At 41.4% G+C, this 13,460-nt stretch overlaps 1 protein-coding gene across 3 annotated transcripts in view; it reads right to left on the bottom strand.

The window, feature by feature from the left end:
- The window catches only part of elp4 (elongator acetyltransferase complex subunit 4), a 250,688-nt gene that overhangs the window by 209,927 nt on the left and 27,301 nt on the right, over positions 1–13,460 (bottom strand). For all 3 annotated transcript variants that reach the window (XR_505895.3, XM_003214707.4, XM_062980074.1), the window contains exon 3: positions 10,156–10,277. Coding sequence is in view for 2 of the 3 variants with exons in the window: in XM_003214707.4 (XP_003214755.1) it covers positions 10,156–10,277 (122 nt within the window). In the remaining variant the exon portion in view is untranslated. The remainder of the gene's footprint in view (positions 1–10,155; positions 10,278–13,460) is intronic.

The following is a 13,460-nucleotide window of genomic DNA, read 5'->3' on the forward strand; positions in this document are numbered from 1 at the left end:
TCCTTTCTACCTAATCCAAGGACACTGATGTAGTTATAAATCAGTGTCAGCCATAGACTACATAAGAGCAAACAAGATGACATTTAATTCAGATAAAACAAAGGTGTTTCTGCTCTTGACAAACAAGGGAACTTCAGAGAGTTGGGATTCAACCTATGCTTTTGGGAACGGGGTGGGTGTCTCTGTGTGTGTGTGTTAAATCCCCTTTAAGATTTAGGTTTGCAGTTTGGATGCACTCTTCGGTTCAGACCTGAACATGGAGCCTGGAACAGAAACTAGAATACCTGCCACATTTGTTTCTAGAGATGTCTAATTTACCCATTGTGATGCTGTTCAGCTTCATATTACTGCAGCATACTGTAGATCAGCGATTCTCAACCTGGGGTCCCCAGATGTTTTTGGCCTACAACTCCTAGAAATCCCAGCCAGTTTACCACCTGTTAGGATTTCTGGGAGTTGAAGGCCAAAAATATTTGGGGACCTCAGGTTGAGAACCACTGCTGTAGATGGTGTTGCTATGATAGCTATACATTATTGACAGCTTTGCTGTAAAAACCAAATAACTAAAAAAGAAGATGGGTTTATCGATATGTTCAGTGGTAATGTCAAAAGCTTTTAGAATTTTAGAGAGAAAAGAACCTTTTGAGATCAAAACAGCAACAACAAAATGAGAACTGAGCATGATCAGGTGGGGGCTGTGCTGCAAAAATGAATATACTGTAGTGTGGAAAAAATATAGCTGGCTGGTCTCCAAACTACATTTAGCTTCAGATCCTGCTTATCCTACACTGTCTTTCATGAAAGATATAATAGCTCTGTATTATTTAAGGGTATTTAATGTTCAAATATTTTTAAATGCCCACTTATATCTAATCAGATAGAAATTATTCTCTACTGAAAGGCTAACTTTCCTCAGCCCTAAGGAGGAAAGTTATCATGCTCAGTTATCACCTCTCAACATGACTGAAGGTAAATAAAATCCTCAAGGCAAGTCTATGTAGCCTGAGGTTTGCAATTCCTACTTGTGTGGTAGAGGGTGACCTTCCATTTGTTTGAGGTTCAAAATCCCTTCTGTAAATCTTTATGTTGCTCCTGCCCACCCTGGAATATATTCAAAAGGGCGGGGGGCAGAGCGTAAAGATTAAAAGAAACCTTGACACAGCAATAAGACAGGAAAAAGAATATCTCAATCAGGCCTAATCAACCAGACCACGCAAGAAGCCATCATCAGACTTAGTTCAGACTGGAACACAAATTTAACCCTTGCCCTTATTTGATCCTCATTGCCTATTTTACATTACCAGTTCATAATGCTAAAGGAACAGTAGATGACAAAGCTGGCAAATTTCTACATTTAATATCTAGGCTTAGGAAATCTATGTCTCTTGCCTGCCTGCTTCCCTAGTACCAATTCAAAACAATTGTCTTTAATTTATGTCTTATGTATAGCTTTGCTCCAGGCATCCTCTCCTGAATTCTAAATCACTCATTACCTCCCCAGTTCATATTTTCAAAGTATCTTCCTTCCCTTCACAGACCTTCCTCTTGACCAGTTATCCTGACACACAACTCTACTTTCCCATCATACAACACAGCAACATTCTCCCAAGAAATCTTCCTTGGTCTGAAAATTCTGTGAACATCCTTCAGAGCTTCTCTCCAATACATTCCTTGCTCCCTCTGTTGAAACTTATTACTCACTAGCCTTCCCTTTAAGTTACCTTTCTCAGGTATCTGGTATCCCTCCTCCAGCTCATATTTCTTTAGTCTCCCTTCTAAACTTTCCTGTAATTCCTAGTGACAAAACCTGTATGGTTCTTTAATCTCTTCCCATTCAGCAGTGTTGCAACAATTTTTGGTAATGACAATTTATTCAATGCTAATTTGTTCCCTCAATAGTATTTTAATAATTTTCCAATACATTTTGTACAGATCACTTTCAGGAATATATTCTTAGGTCTTTGTTGCTATTTTTTTCCAAATTATCCCACTTTATATCTTAAATGAAAACATCTACAATGATTATTATATACCATGAACACCGATAATATCTTCTTTATATTTTCAAATGTTTTGTAGTAAAAGCTATTTGTTAATTAATAAACATTAAATTCTTTATCCTTTGCAGAACACTAATGGAACACAGTTTTTAAAACATAGCTACATCCCACTAATTAAAGAGATCCATGCAGTGTGGCATGGGCTCTGGATTCCATTGCTCTTAGTTTAACAGAGGAGAAACAGTACATATCATTTATATATGTACTTACAAGTACTGATCATAAGAAAAAAATATCACTTTAATGTTATCAATGTTAGGAAAATCTGCTTGATCCATGTGCCATACATTCTAGATGTCTTTGGATGAACTTTGGAGTTTTTCTCCTTTGAGGTTTCATTTCTTTGTCCTTGCAGTCTCCATAAATACCTAAAGAATTTGTAGATTATCTACTTTTTATATCATTTGATCACCATATTAGACTACTGCTTGTTTGAACTAACTACAATCAGGATAAACTAGTCTCCAGAGTTCTGACTCAGCATGAAACTGTGGCCACTTCACTGCTTCCCAGCATTAAGACTCCTCTCCGACACATAAAAGGAGAAGAATAAGCAAGTGTAATGTAAGGAAGAGACTGGGTTAGTGATGAAACAGTTCAGGCCCAGTTCAATCAAAGCCTCAAGGTAAAAATAGTTAACCAGGCATTCTTGCATAGCTATTCTTTTTCTGTGCCCCATTAGTAGAAAATGTTCTTCAAGTAAAAGTATCTGAAGATAATCATAATGACCGATGTATTGAAGTAAGTGTCATATATATTCATTCTTTTAAGTGGTCACAGCAAAAAGAGGCAGCAGAATGCTCCAAAACGATCTTACTAAACTGGGTAAATGCATGTTAAAATTGCAAATGAGATTCAGAGAAACTAAGTGCATGTGAAGAGGAGGCAAATCACCTAATCTCACTTATTCGCAAGTAGGGTATTAAATTATGAACAAGCAGGAGTGCGATATTAGGGTTCTCACAAAGAGTTTGATAAAAATAGCAACTCCCATATAAATAATTATTACAACACTGGGGAGTTTTCATCTTAGGATAAAAGGCAATCCAGTGGATATGTTTGAAGTATACAGAAATATGCACTGTATAGAGTAGGGGTCCCCAAACTTTTTAAACAGGGGGCCAGTTCACGATCCTTTGGACCGTTGGAGGGCTGGACTATAGTTGGCCACCGAGCAACAACAACAACAACAACAACAACAACAACAACAACAACAAAGAGTGTTGGAAGAGATCCTTTGGGCCATTGAGTCCAATCTCCTTCTGCCTTTGTGCACTGAAAGTACAAGCAAAGCACCCCTGACAGATGGCCACCCAGCCTCAATGTTAATAATAATAATAATAATAATAATAATAATAATAATAATAATAATAATAAAGAGGGTTGGAAGAGACCCCTTGGGCCATTTAGTCTAACCCCCTTCTGCCTTTGTGCACCAAAAGCACAAGCAAAGCACCCCAGACCGATGGCCACCCAGCCTCAATGTTAAGAAGAAGGAGGAGGAGGAGGAGGAGGAGGGTTGGAAGAGAAGAAGAGACGCCTTGGGTAATTTAGTCCAACTCCCTTCGGCCCTTGTGCCATGGGGGCCGGATAAATGGCTTCGATGGGCCGCATCCGGCCCCCGGGCCTTAGTTTGGGGACCCCTGGTATAGAGACAGTAGCTCCCTTATAATACTATAACTAAAGTCATCTAGGTAATGAACAGATCTAAAACTTGCTACTGCAAGATGTAGTGATATTCACTAATGAGGATAATAACAACAAGAACAACAACAACAACAACAAGAACAACAACAATAAAACTTTATTTATATACCACTCTATCTCCCCAAAGGGACTCAGGGTGGTTTCCAAGGTGCAAAACATCATACAAAACTTAACACAACAATAATACATCAATTAAAAACACAACAATTTCAGTTAAAACAAGAGTCACAATCACGATCAGGTTGGCATTTAAAGTTTAGAAAAAAATCATGATGGCTACATATTATTTTTGATATCCTGTTTATCGATTTCATACAAACACCAGCCTGGCAACTGCAAGAACACAATGTTACACAAGCCTATGGACCAGTTAGGTGTATGGACATGACTCCACTGGATGTAACCGGGATGGGGCTCGGTGGCACGGTTCTGCAGTGGCTCCAGTCCTTCCTGGAGGGTCGTTCCCAGATGGTGAAGCTGGGGGACACCTGCTCGGACCCCTGGCCATTGACCTGTGGGGTCCCGCAAGGGTCTATCTTATCCCCCATGCTATTCAACATCTACATGAAACCATTGGGAGAGGTCATCCGGAGTTTTGGAAGGTGTTGCCATCTCTACGCAGATGACACGCAAATCCACTACTCGTTTCCATCTAACTCCAAGGAAGCCCCTCGGATGCTGAACCAGTGCCTGGCCGCTGTGTCGGACTGGATGAGGAGGAACAAGCTGAGGATCAATCCTGACAAGACAGAGGCCCTCCTGGTAAGTCGCCCGTCTGATCGGGGTATTGGGTGGCAGCCTGTGCTGGACGGGGTTGCACTCTCCCTGAAATCGCAGGTCCGCAGTTTGGGGGTCCTCCTGGACTCAGCGCTGACACTTGATGCACAGGTGTCGGCGGTGGCCGGGAGGGCCTTCGCACAACACAAACTTGTGCGCCAACTGCGACCATACCTCGTGAAGTCTGACTTGACCAAGGTTGTCCATGCCTTAGTCACCTCTAGACTGGACTACTGTAATGCGCTCTACGTGGGGCTTCCCTTGAAGACGGCCCGGAAGCTACAATTGGTCCAGCGCTCGGCTGCCAGATTAATAACGGGAGCGAGTTACAGAGAGAGATCTACTCCCATGTTTAAGGAGCTCCACTGGCTGCCGTTCACCTTCCGGTCCCAATTCAAGGTGCAGACCATCATTTATAAAGCCCTAAACGGTTTGGGACCCTCCTACCTTCGTGACCGTATCTCCTACCATAAACCTGCCCGATCTCTCCGTTCATCAGGGGAGGCTCTCCTGTCGCCACTGCCTATATCTCAGGCCCGCCTTGTGGGAACAAGGGAGAGGGCCTTCTCTGCTGTGGCCCCCCGTTTGCGGAACTCACTGCCCAGTGAAATTAGGCAAGCCCCCACTCTTTTAGCCTTTAGGAAAGAGTTAAAAACATGGCTATTCCGATGTGCCTTCGGAGAGTAACTGCTCTTTTGTTACTCCCCTCAACATTGATCCTCTAGACTGTTTTACTATCTGATGTCCCTGTACCCTGAGGTTTTCTAATTGATCCCTTTCTCACCCTGAGTTTTTAATTTAGTGTTCATGCAGCTCGCCCCTGTTAGATTGCTTCTTGATTTTGTGTTATACTGTATATTTTATCAGTTGTTTTGGTTAATTGTATTTTGATATGCTGTTTTTATGTTGTTTTATATTGTATTGTCCTGGGCAGGGCCCCATGTAAGCCGCCCCGAGTCCCTTCGGGGAGATGGTGGCGGGGTATAAATAAAGTTGTATTATTATTATTATTATAACCCCCTCGGATAGTAAAAACAAGGCTTGTGGAAAGTCCAAAATAAGATTGGTTTAAGATGAGAAATAGGGTGAATTATTTTTATCAGATAACTGTGACCCTTACTTGATCTTTCATATGATTAATCTGAAGAATAACTAGAGGTTGTTCAAGAAAATTATTTTTAGTTAAACCAGTAACATATAAAATCATAAATATAACATGGCACTTGTTGTCTCTGTATCCAATAACTTATTGCTGTCACCAAAGAACCTGACATTCATTGCAGTAAGACTCATTCACAAAAGGCATTTTTAAATATATGCAGCAGTAAATGTCTACAATTACTCCACTTCCTTTCCGATACATTTCTGATGGTATTGATTTATTTTTAGATGGTTCCCCATTTAACTCCAATATGTGATCTCAGGAAATTTGATTACTCCATGGTTGCCAAAACTAGTCTTTATTATATTTTTGAAAAAAAGCCTCGGTGGTGTTTACATCATAATAATAATAATAATAATAATAATAATAATAATAATAATAATAATAATATAATTCACTGATACATCACATAGCCCTAGACACTTGGGAAGTGTCTGACGTGGGATGCAATACAAAAGCCAGCATAGTGATCTTGTTTGCTGTGTACTCATCTTGTTGTATATCAACTAATAATAATACAATTCATTTGTTACTTGCCTCATATAAAAACCAAACACAGGGTGCAAAAATCAATATATAGCAGGAATAAATGCTAATTCAAAACTCATGATTCAAAGTTAACTGGGTAAGTCTGCCAGAAGAGATGGGTCTTACATTCTGACAGCTCGTTTAGCTGTTGTATCTTTTCCTGCAGGTCATTCTACAGTCATGGGGTGACCAATAAAAAGGTTATTTGGGTTACAGTTGTCATTAGGCTGGTTGGAGTAAGAGGACCACCAGAGGACCTCAGTGTCCTAAGGGGCCATGGACTGTGTGCGAAAAGCCAATCCTTTAGGTAACCTGGACCCAAACCATGTAGGGCTTTAAAGGTAAAACCAACAATGTACTTTACCCAGAAATTAATTGGCAGCCAGTGGAATGACTTTAATCTATATATACATATAAATGCACTGTGCATAATTAGAACTGTGTTAACAACAAAACCACTGGACCAAATGCCACCAAAATTGGCCACAATACAACAACACATCCATTACAGATGATCTGATTTGAACTGGATTATATGGCAGTGTAGACTCAAGGCCCTTCCACATAGCTATATAACCCAGAACGCCAAGGCACATAATCCACAGCATCTTGAGTCCAAACTGCCATATAATCCAGTGTGGATTTTAGTGTGGATTTTATACAGCTGTGAAGAAGGGGCCTCATATAATCCAGTTCCAAACAGATAAGATCATAAATATCATATATAATAATTACTGTGATATAATAAAACAGAACAATATAATATTTAAAATCAGAACAGTAAATAAAGAGCAACACTCTGAAAACAGGGGAATTCCAGAAAGGAAACAACCAGAGCCAGCTAACACCTCCCAACAAATGATTCCCCCAGGAAGAAAGCAGCCAGGCTTTGAAGCTGCAAGGCCATTAAATGCTAATCAAGGTGGCTAATTGCAGCATTCTTACTTGCCGCACCGCGACTATTAATTGCTATTCAACCTGGCCAACCAAGAATTCTACAAGGTAGAAAGCAGCCAGGCTTGCAAGCAGCATGGCTGTTCAGTTCTATTCAACCTGGCAACCACGATTTCCCCTAGGTAGAAAACCCCCAGGCTTTGAAACCACGAGGCTACTCCATCCCATTCAACCCGACCTAGCAAGGATGCCCAATGTAGAAAGCGGCCAGGCTTTTAAGCTGCAAGACTATTCAGTGCAATTCAAGCTGGCCAAACAAGGATTTCCCTACAAAGGAAGCAGCCAGGCTTTAAAGCGGCTCTTTGATTGAGGGTGCTACTTCAGCTCGCCAAACAAAGATTCCCCTAGGTATAGCACAGCCAGGCACTGAAGTTGCAAGGCTATTCAGTGCAATTCAACCAGATGAACAAAGGATTAATCTTGGTAGAAGGCAGCCAGGCTTTGAAGTAGTGAGGCTATTCATTGCATTTCTAGCAGCACAAAAAACTAATCTCCTAGAACGTTAAGTATCCAGCCTTCTAAGCAGCAAGCCTATTCCATTGTATTCCAGCTCACCAAACAAAGATTCTCATAAGAAGAAACTGGCCAGCCGTTGAGGCTGCAAGGCTATTCACTGCTATTCCACCTGGCCAACAAAGGATTCCCACAAGCCACAGCAAAGCGTGACCGGGCACAGCTAGTATGAGTATAAAACGCATGTGCATTAACATCTTTAGTTCCTTGGATTCTAGGAAGGGGCGCAGCTGGAGTATCAGCCAAAGCTAGTATAAGCACTCCTGACTGTTGCATCTATCTAGGCTGACATTTGGAGAGACGGATTCAGAAGCACTCCTAAGCTGAGAACATAGTCTTTCAGGGGAAGTGTAACCCCATCATGAACTGGTTGAGACACCTCCACCAGCAGGTTAGGACCCTTGATAGCAAGCACCTCTGTATTATCTGGATTCAGTTTCAATTTGTTTTTCCTCATCCAGCCCACTACCTTCTCCAGGCATTCATTCAGAGGAGACACACTATCCTTACCTGATATATACAGACACACTGTAAGCAAACATCATGGCCAGACAGAGATTCTCTTAATAATACTAGAAAATGATGAGGTTGAGAACTATAGGCTAAGAACACTAAATGAGCACCCTGGCTGAAGAAAAATTTGAAAATCAGAGTAGGAAACTGAGATGTTGAACAGAACCGGGCCCAGGACAGAACCCTGCGGCACTCCACTCATGACTTCTTTCCAAGAAGAAGACGACCTATTGGTGAGCACCCTATGGGTTCGTTCGCTTAGCCAATTACAGATCCACCTAACCGTAGTTTTGTCGAGCCCACATTTTACTAGTTTGTTTGCCAGAAGGTCGTGGGGGACTTTGTTGAAGGCCAAACTTAGTAAACCAATGAAATGTGAACACATGAATATTTCCCGGGCTGTCTCCACCTGTCAAAATGACCTCGGTCTTGATTACAATTACCTGTATCTCTAAGTACATTGGAATACGATCCCACAATGCTTTGGTCCAGTTTTAATTTCTTAAGTTATAGTATGTAGTCGTACAGCTTTTTGACAGATGAACTGACTGAACGGATGTGTTTAAAATCTCCTATATTTCATTCTACAGGATTTTTAAGGGGTGTAGTTTTACCAACGTTACATCTTAGCTGACTTGCTAAGAAGCTTTGAGTACAATAGGCATGAATATGTTTTCAGAAGATGATGGATAAATTGCTGGGTGGTAATGTAATATATCTGAGGCAGGTGATAGAGCTTTTTATCTATTACTTGTTATACAGTTTTATTATAATTATGGTCTATAAAACTATCTTTTTACCTCACCAAAGCCAGCAATATTTGTTGTTGTTCCAGAATCAAGAAACTATCGATGATATATCATAAAATTTAAAAGGTCACTGTAAAAATTTCTAGTATGAATAATCTGTATCAATTAAACTGAGGCAATTTAAAAATTATCAATTTTCCACTTTTGTTTTCACACTGCTGAAGAGCAATGGCTTGTTGGAATATAGAGACAGTAAAATTAGAACCTTTGGTAAAGAATAGAAAGGGTTTATATGTGACCTGATTTCACTATTTGCCTTATTATTGGGAACTTTCTCAGATCTGGTGTAATAATGTGGTTCTATATCTTGGATTTCTATGAATCATTGCAATTAGTATAATCCAAAAACAGGCTTATGAAAACCCTGAGTAAATATTAAAAAGTACTAGCTGTGCCCAGCCACGCATTGCTGTGGCATTTTCTGGTGGTGTTGGTGAGAAATTGTTGAGGTAGTGGTGGTATTGAATGTCTGTTGTATGGTAGTCTTTATGTTTAGTATGCACACTGAAGTGGATTATATGGCAGTGTGGAGTCGAGATAATCCAGTTCAAAGCAGATAATATAAGACTCTAAATGGGTTATATAGCTGTGTGGAAGGGCCTTGAGTCTACACTGTCATATAATCCAGTTAAAACCTGATAATCTGTGGAAGAGGCCTAAGTGAGGCCTAAATCTGCCTGTCCCCTAACTGAACCCTGGCTGTCCCTTGGCTGAGTTGGTTGCTAGGAGACCAAGTGGGCAGAGATTAGCCCTCTAAACTGGCAGCAATTGGATAAAAACAATTATTGATCTCCCTCTAATTAGGACTTTATTTTTCTTTTCTTTTTGTTGTATCAACCTAGAGGCGTGGATGATGGGTTGTGTTGTCAAATTTCGAGGTTGGGGGGCCTGTAGTTTTGTTGTTTTGTGGGTCGCCGTGATGCCATCACTCATTTATATATATAGATGGTATTGCATTTTGATGACTTTATATAGGGAAAATTAAAAAAAAAAGAATCTGAAGGTATGAGATAAGTAATATAGACACCTAGTTGAGTACAGTATCTTGGCATAGCTTTAGTGGTTAGCTTTGTTAATTTTAACACAATCAGATCTATTAGGAAATGATCACATGGAAAAAACCTTTTTTTACCTTTAGGATGTCAGCAGGGTCCTCTTTATCAGAAGCAACAAATAAATTTTGTCCACAGATGACTCCTTCTGCAAGGAAATGCTTGAAAAATAGATTGGCGTAAACACCATATACATCTTCCTCTGTGGGGAAAAACAACACATTACTAATAAGAGAATCACATCTGTAACGAAGGAAGAAATCACAAAAGTTGCCAATAGTGCCTCTAGATGAATCCATGTACAGTAGAGTCTCACTTAGCCAAGCTAAACGGGCCGGCAAAACCTTGGATAAGCGAATATGTTGGATAATAAGGAGGGATTAAGGAAAAGCCTATTAAACATCAAATTAGGTTATGATTTTACAAATTAAGCACCAAAACATGGTATACAACAAATCTGACAGAAAAAGTAGTTCGATACACAGTAATGTTATGTTGTAATTACTGTATTTACGAATTTAGGACCAAAATATGATATATTGAAAACATTGACTACAAAAATGCCTTGGATAATCCAGAACCTTGGATAAGCGAGTCTTGGATAAGTGAGAATCTACTGTATTTCTAATTATAGGACTATATCAATACAGTGAACGGCACAAAAGAGACAGATGGGACAAACATTAAGGGTCTGTCTTTATAAGAAGCCACAGCTGGGAGGATAAGCAAGTGAAGAAAAAACACATCTAGAAAATTCTCCAAAACATAACAAGATGAATTGCAGCAGGACATGTTTAATAGTTTAATAGTTACATGCCATTTTATGACTTATGTTGCCTTAAATGCAGCTCCCTTTCATAATCCCAATGGAAATATTTAATCTAGTGCTTAATCAGTTATGACTTGGAGAAGTCAGATTTTTTTCCCATATCTTCTAGATTAAAAATTTCCAGATGGCTACAACACATTGGTTCAAGATTTCACTGAATGTACTGAGATATTAAATATAAAATATCTGAAATGTGTATAGACATATAAATGTAAAAGATCACTGTTATATTACTGTTAGCAACTGATAAAGTCTACTATATCTTTGAATTACAATGCAGTTCTGTACACAAGTACTGCACATGTGTAAATCCCAGTGTTCCGTGGAGTTTACCTACAGTTAAGGAGAAAACTGGTTTGAATTATCTTCAATCGAATATCTATATAAAAATTCTCTGGTGTGCTATTCAAGGAAGTACAGAATGAAGCAAAGTCCTTTCCATCACTTTTGAAAGGGGACTTGTTCTCTGCAACCCCCCCCCCCCCCCAATCATCTCTCTATATAAAAATGTTCTGTCCAATTGTAGGACTCAGTTAACAACAAAACCACTGGGCTAAATGTCATCAAATTTGGCCACAATACACCAACACATACAAGGTATGTCTTTCACTAACCCCCCTCCCAAAACGGATTGGCCTATATCTATTTTTCATGTCCCCCCCATTTTGGTCCGAATTGTACGCTCTCCTCTCTTCCCTTTACTCTCCGCACTTGCCCTGAGAGGGGCGATTGTGTTGACAGCTGACGGGGAAGCCCGGCATGTGGAGAAGAGCAGATAGAGAGACATCCAGCTGCCAGGGCTATTCTTCTTGGAAGGGCTTCCCTCCCTCCTCAAACAAACAGGAACACATAGACATCCAATTAGAAAGCCGGGGGAGGAGGGGGAAGGATGAGGAAGAGCCATTCTCCCCCTGGCTGCCAGTCAGAAGGCGGAGCAGGCGGAGGATAACATGGTACATGTTACAACGGCTGTGAAGGCGGAAGAAGGCTGCAACAGACTGAGAAGCCACTGTCATTGTGTTAACCACACTACTGCTGGAACCTCACTCTGTGAAGACTGTGTGTTGACCGGCCGTGCACCGACCTCCACACATTAAAAAAAATCACGCACAGGCGTCTTCCAACAAAAATAAAAACAAACCTACAAAAGTCCCATGGCGATCAGCGAGTGGCGACGGGGGCAGGACTGTGAAATCTGGAAGCCCCTAGTCACAGACTGGCACATGGGCGGTGGATATGGACTCAGTCGTTCTACCTCAAGGACCGAGGCAGTTGAGTAGTCCGGCAGCTGTATCCATGACTGAGCAGCCCTTTTTAGGATCCGCTCTGCTCACCCCACACGGGGAAGGGGCTAGAAAAGGTGCCCTAAACATAGTCTGCCTCTCCTACCCTGACTGGACTGCCGCGTCCAGAGGGGTCACCACTCTGCGGCCAAAAAAGAAAAATGAACTTTGGAACATGGAACGTACGGACATTGTTAGGTAACACTGACAGCGAACGCCCCGAACGCAGGACTGCTCTCATTGCAAGGGAGCTGGGACGCTTCAAGATCGACATAGCAGCCCTTCAGGAGACCCGGAGAGCAGGAGAGGGGCAGCTGAAGGAAGAAAAGGGAGGCTACACCTTCTTCTGGAAGGGACTGCCTGAAGAGGAGCGAAGAATACACGGAGTTGGCTTTGCTATCAGAAACGACCTGGTGAAGCACCTGACTGAAGCACCCACTGGCATCAACGAACGACTTTCAACCCTCCGAATTAACCTTGCCAAAAACCAACAGGCAACCATCATATGCGCCTATGCACCAACTCTAGATGCTGACGAAGACATCAAGGAAAATTTTTACTGTCAGCTGGATACCATCCTATCGGAGATACCTAAGGAGGACAAAATCATCCTCCTGGGGGACTTTAATGCAAGAGTCGGAAGGGACTCTGACCTGTGGCCAGGGATCATAGGAAAAGACGGGGTCGGAAACAGCAACTCAAATGGCATCTTGCTTCTCACCAAATGTGGAGAGCACAACCTTGTCATCACCAACACGCTCTTCCGCCAGAAAAACAAGCTCAAGACATCATGGAAGCACCCTCGGTCAAAGCATTGGCACCTCCTGGACTATGTTATCACACGTGCCAGAGACCGCCGCGATGTGCTTCTCACAAGAGCCATGACAGGTACTGATGACTGCTGGACAGACCACAGGCTAATCCGATCCACGATGGATATCAAGATCGTCCCCAAACGCAGACTCCAAGGAAGAAAAACAAGGCGCAAATTGAACACCCAAGCCCTTCAGGAGCCCTCCAAACGAGCCCTTCTCCAAACAACACTCAAAGATCATCTACCCACAGAACACCCCGAAAATGTTGAGGAACATTGGAACAAACTGAAGACCTCCATCATCACAGCCTGCGAAGAAAGCATTGGATACCTAACTAAGAAACATCAAGACTGGTTTGATGATAACGACAAAGAGATCCAACAGCTGATTGATAACAAAAGGAAAGCCTTCCAAACATGGCAGAGAGACACCAACTGTGCTGCCAAGAAAAAGATCTA

Source organism: Anolis carolinensis, chromosome 1, assembly GCF_035594765.1.
Source record: "Anolis carolinensis isolate JA03-04 chromosome 1, rAnoCar3.1.pri, whole genome shotgun sequence".
NCBI classification, from domain to species: domain Eukaryota; kingdom Metazoa; phylum Chordata; class Lepidosauria; order Squamata; family Dactyloidae; genus Anolis; species Anolis carolinensis.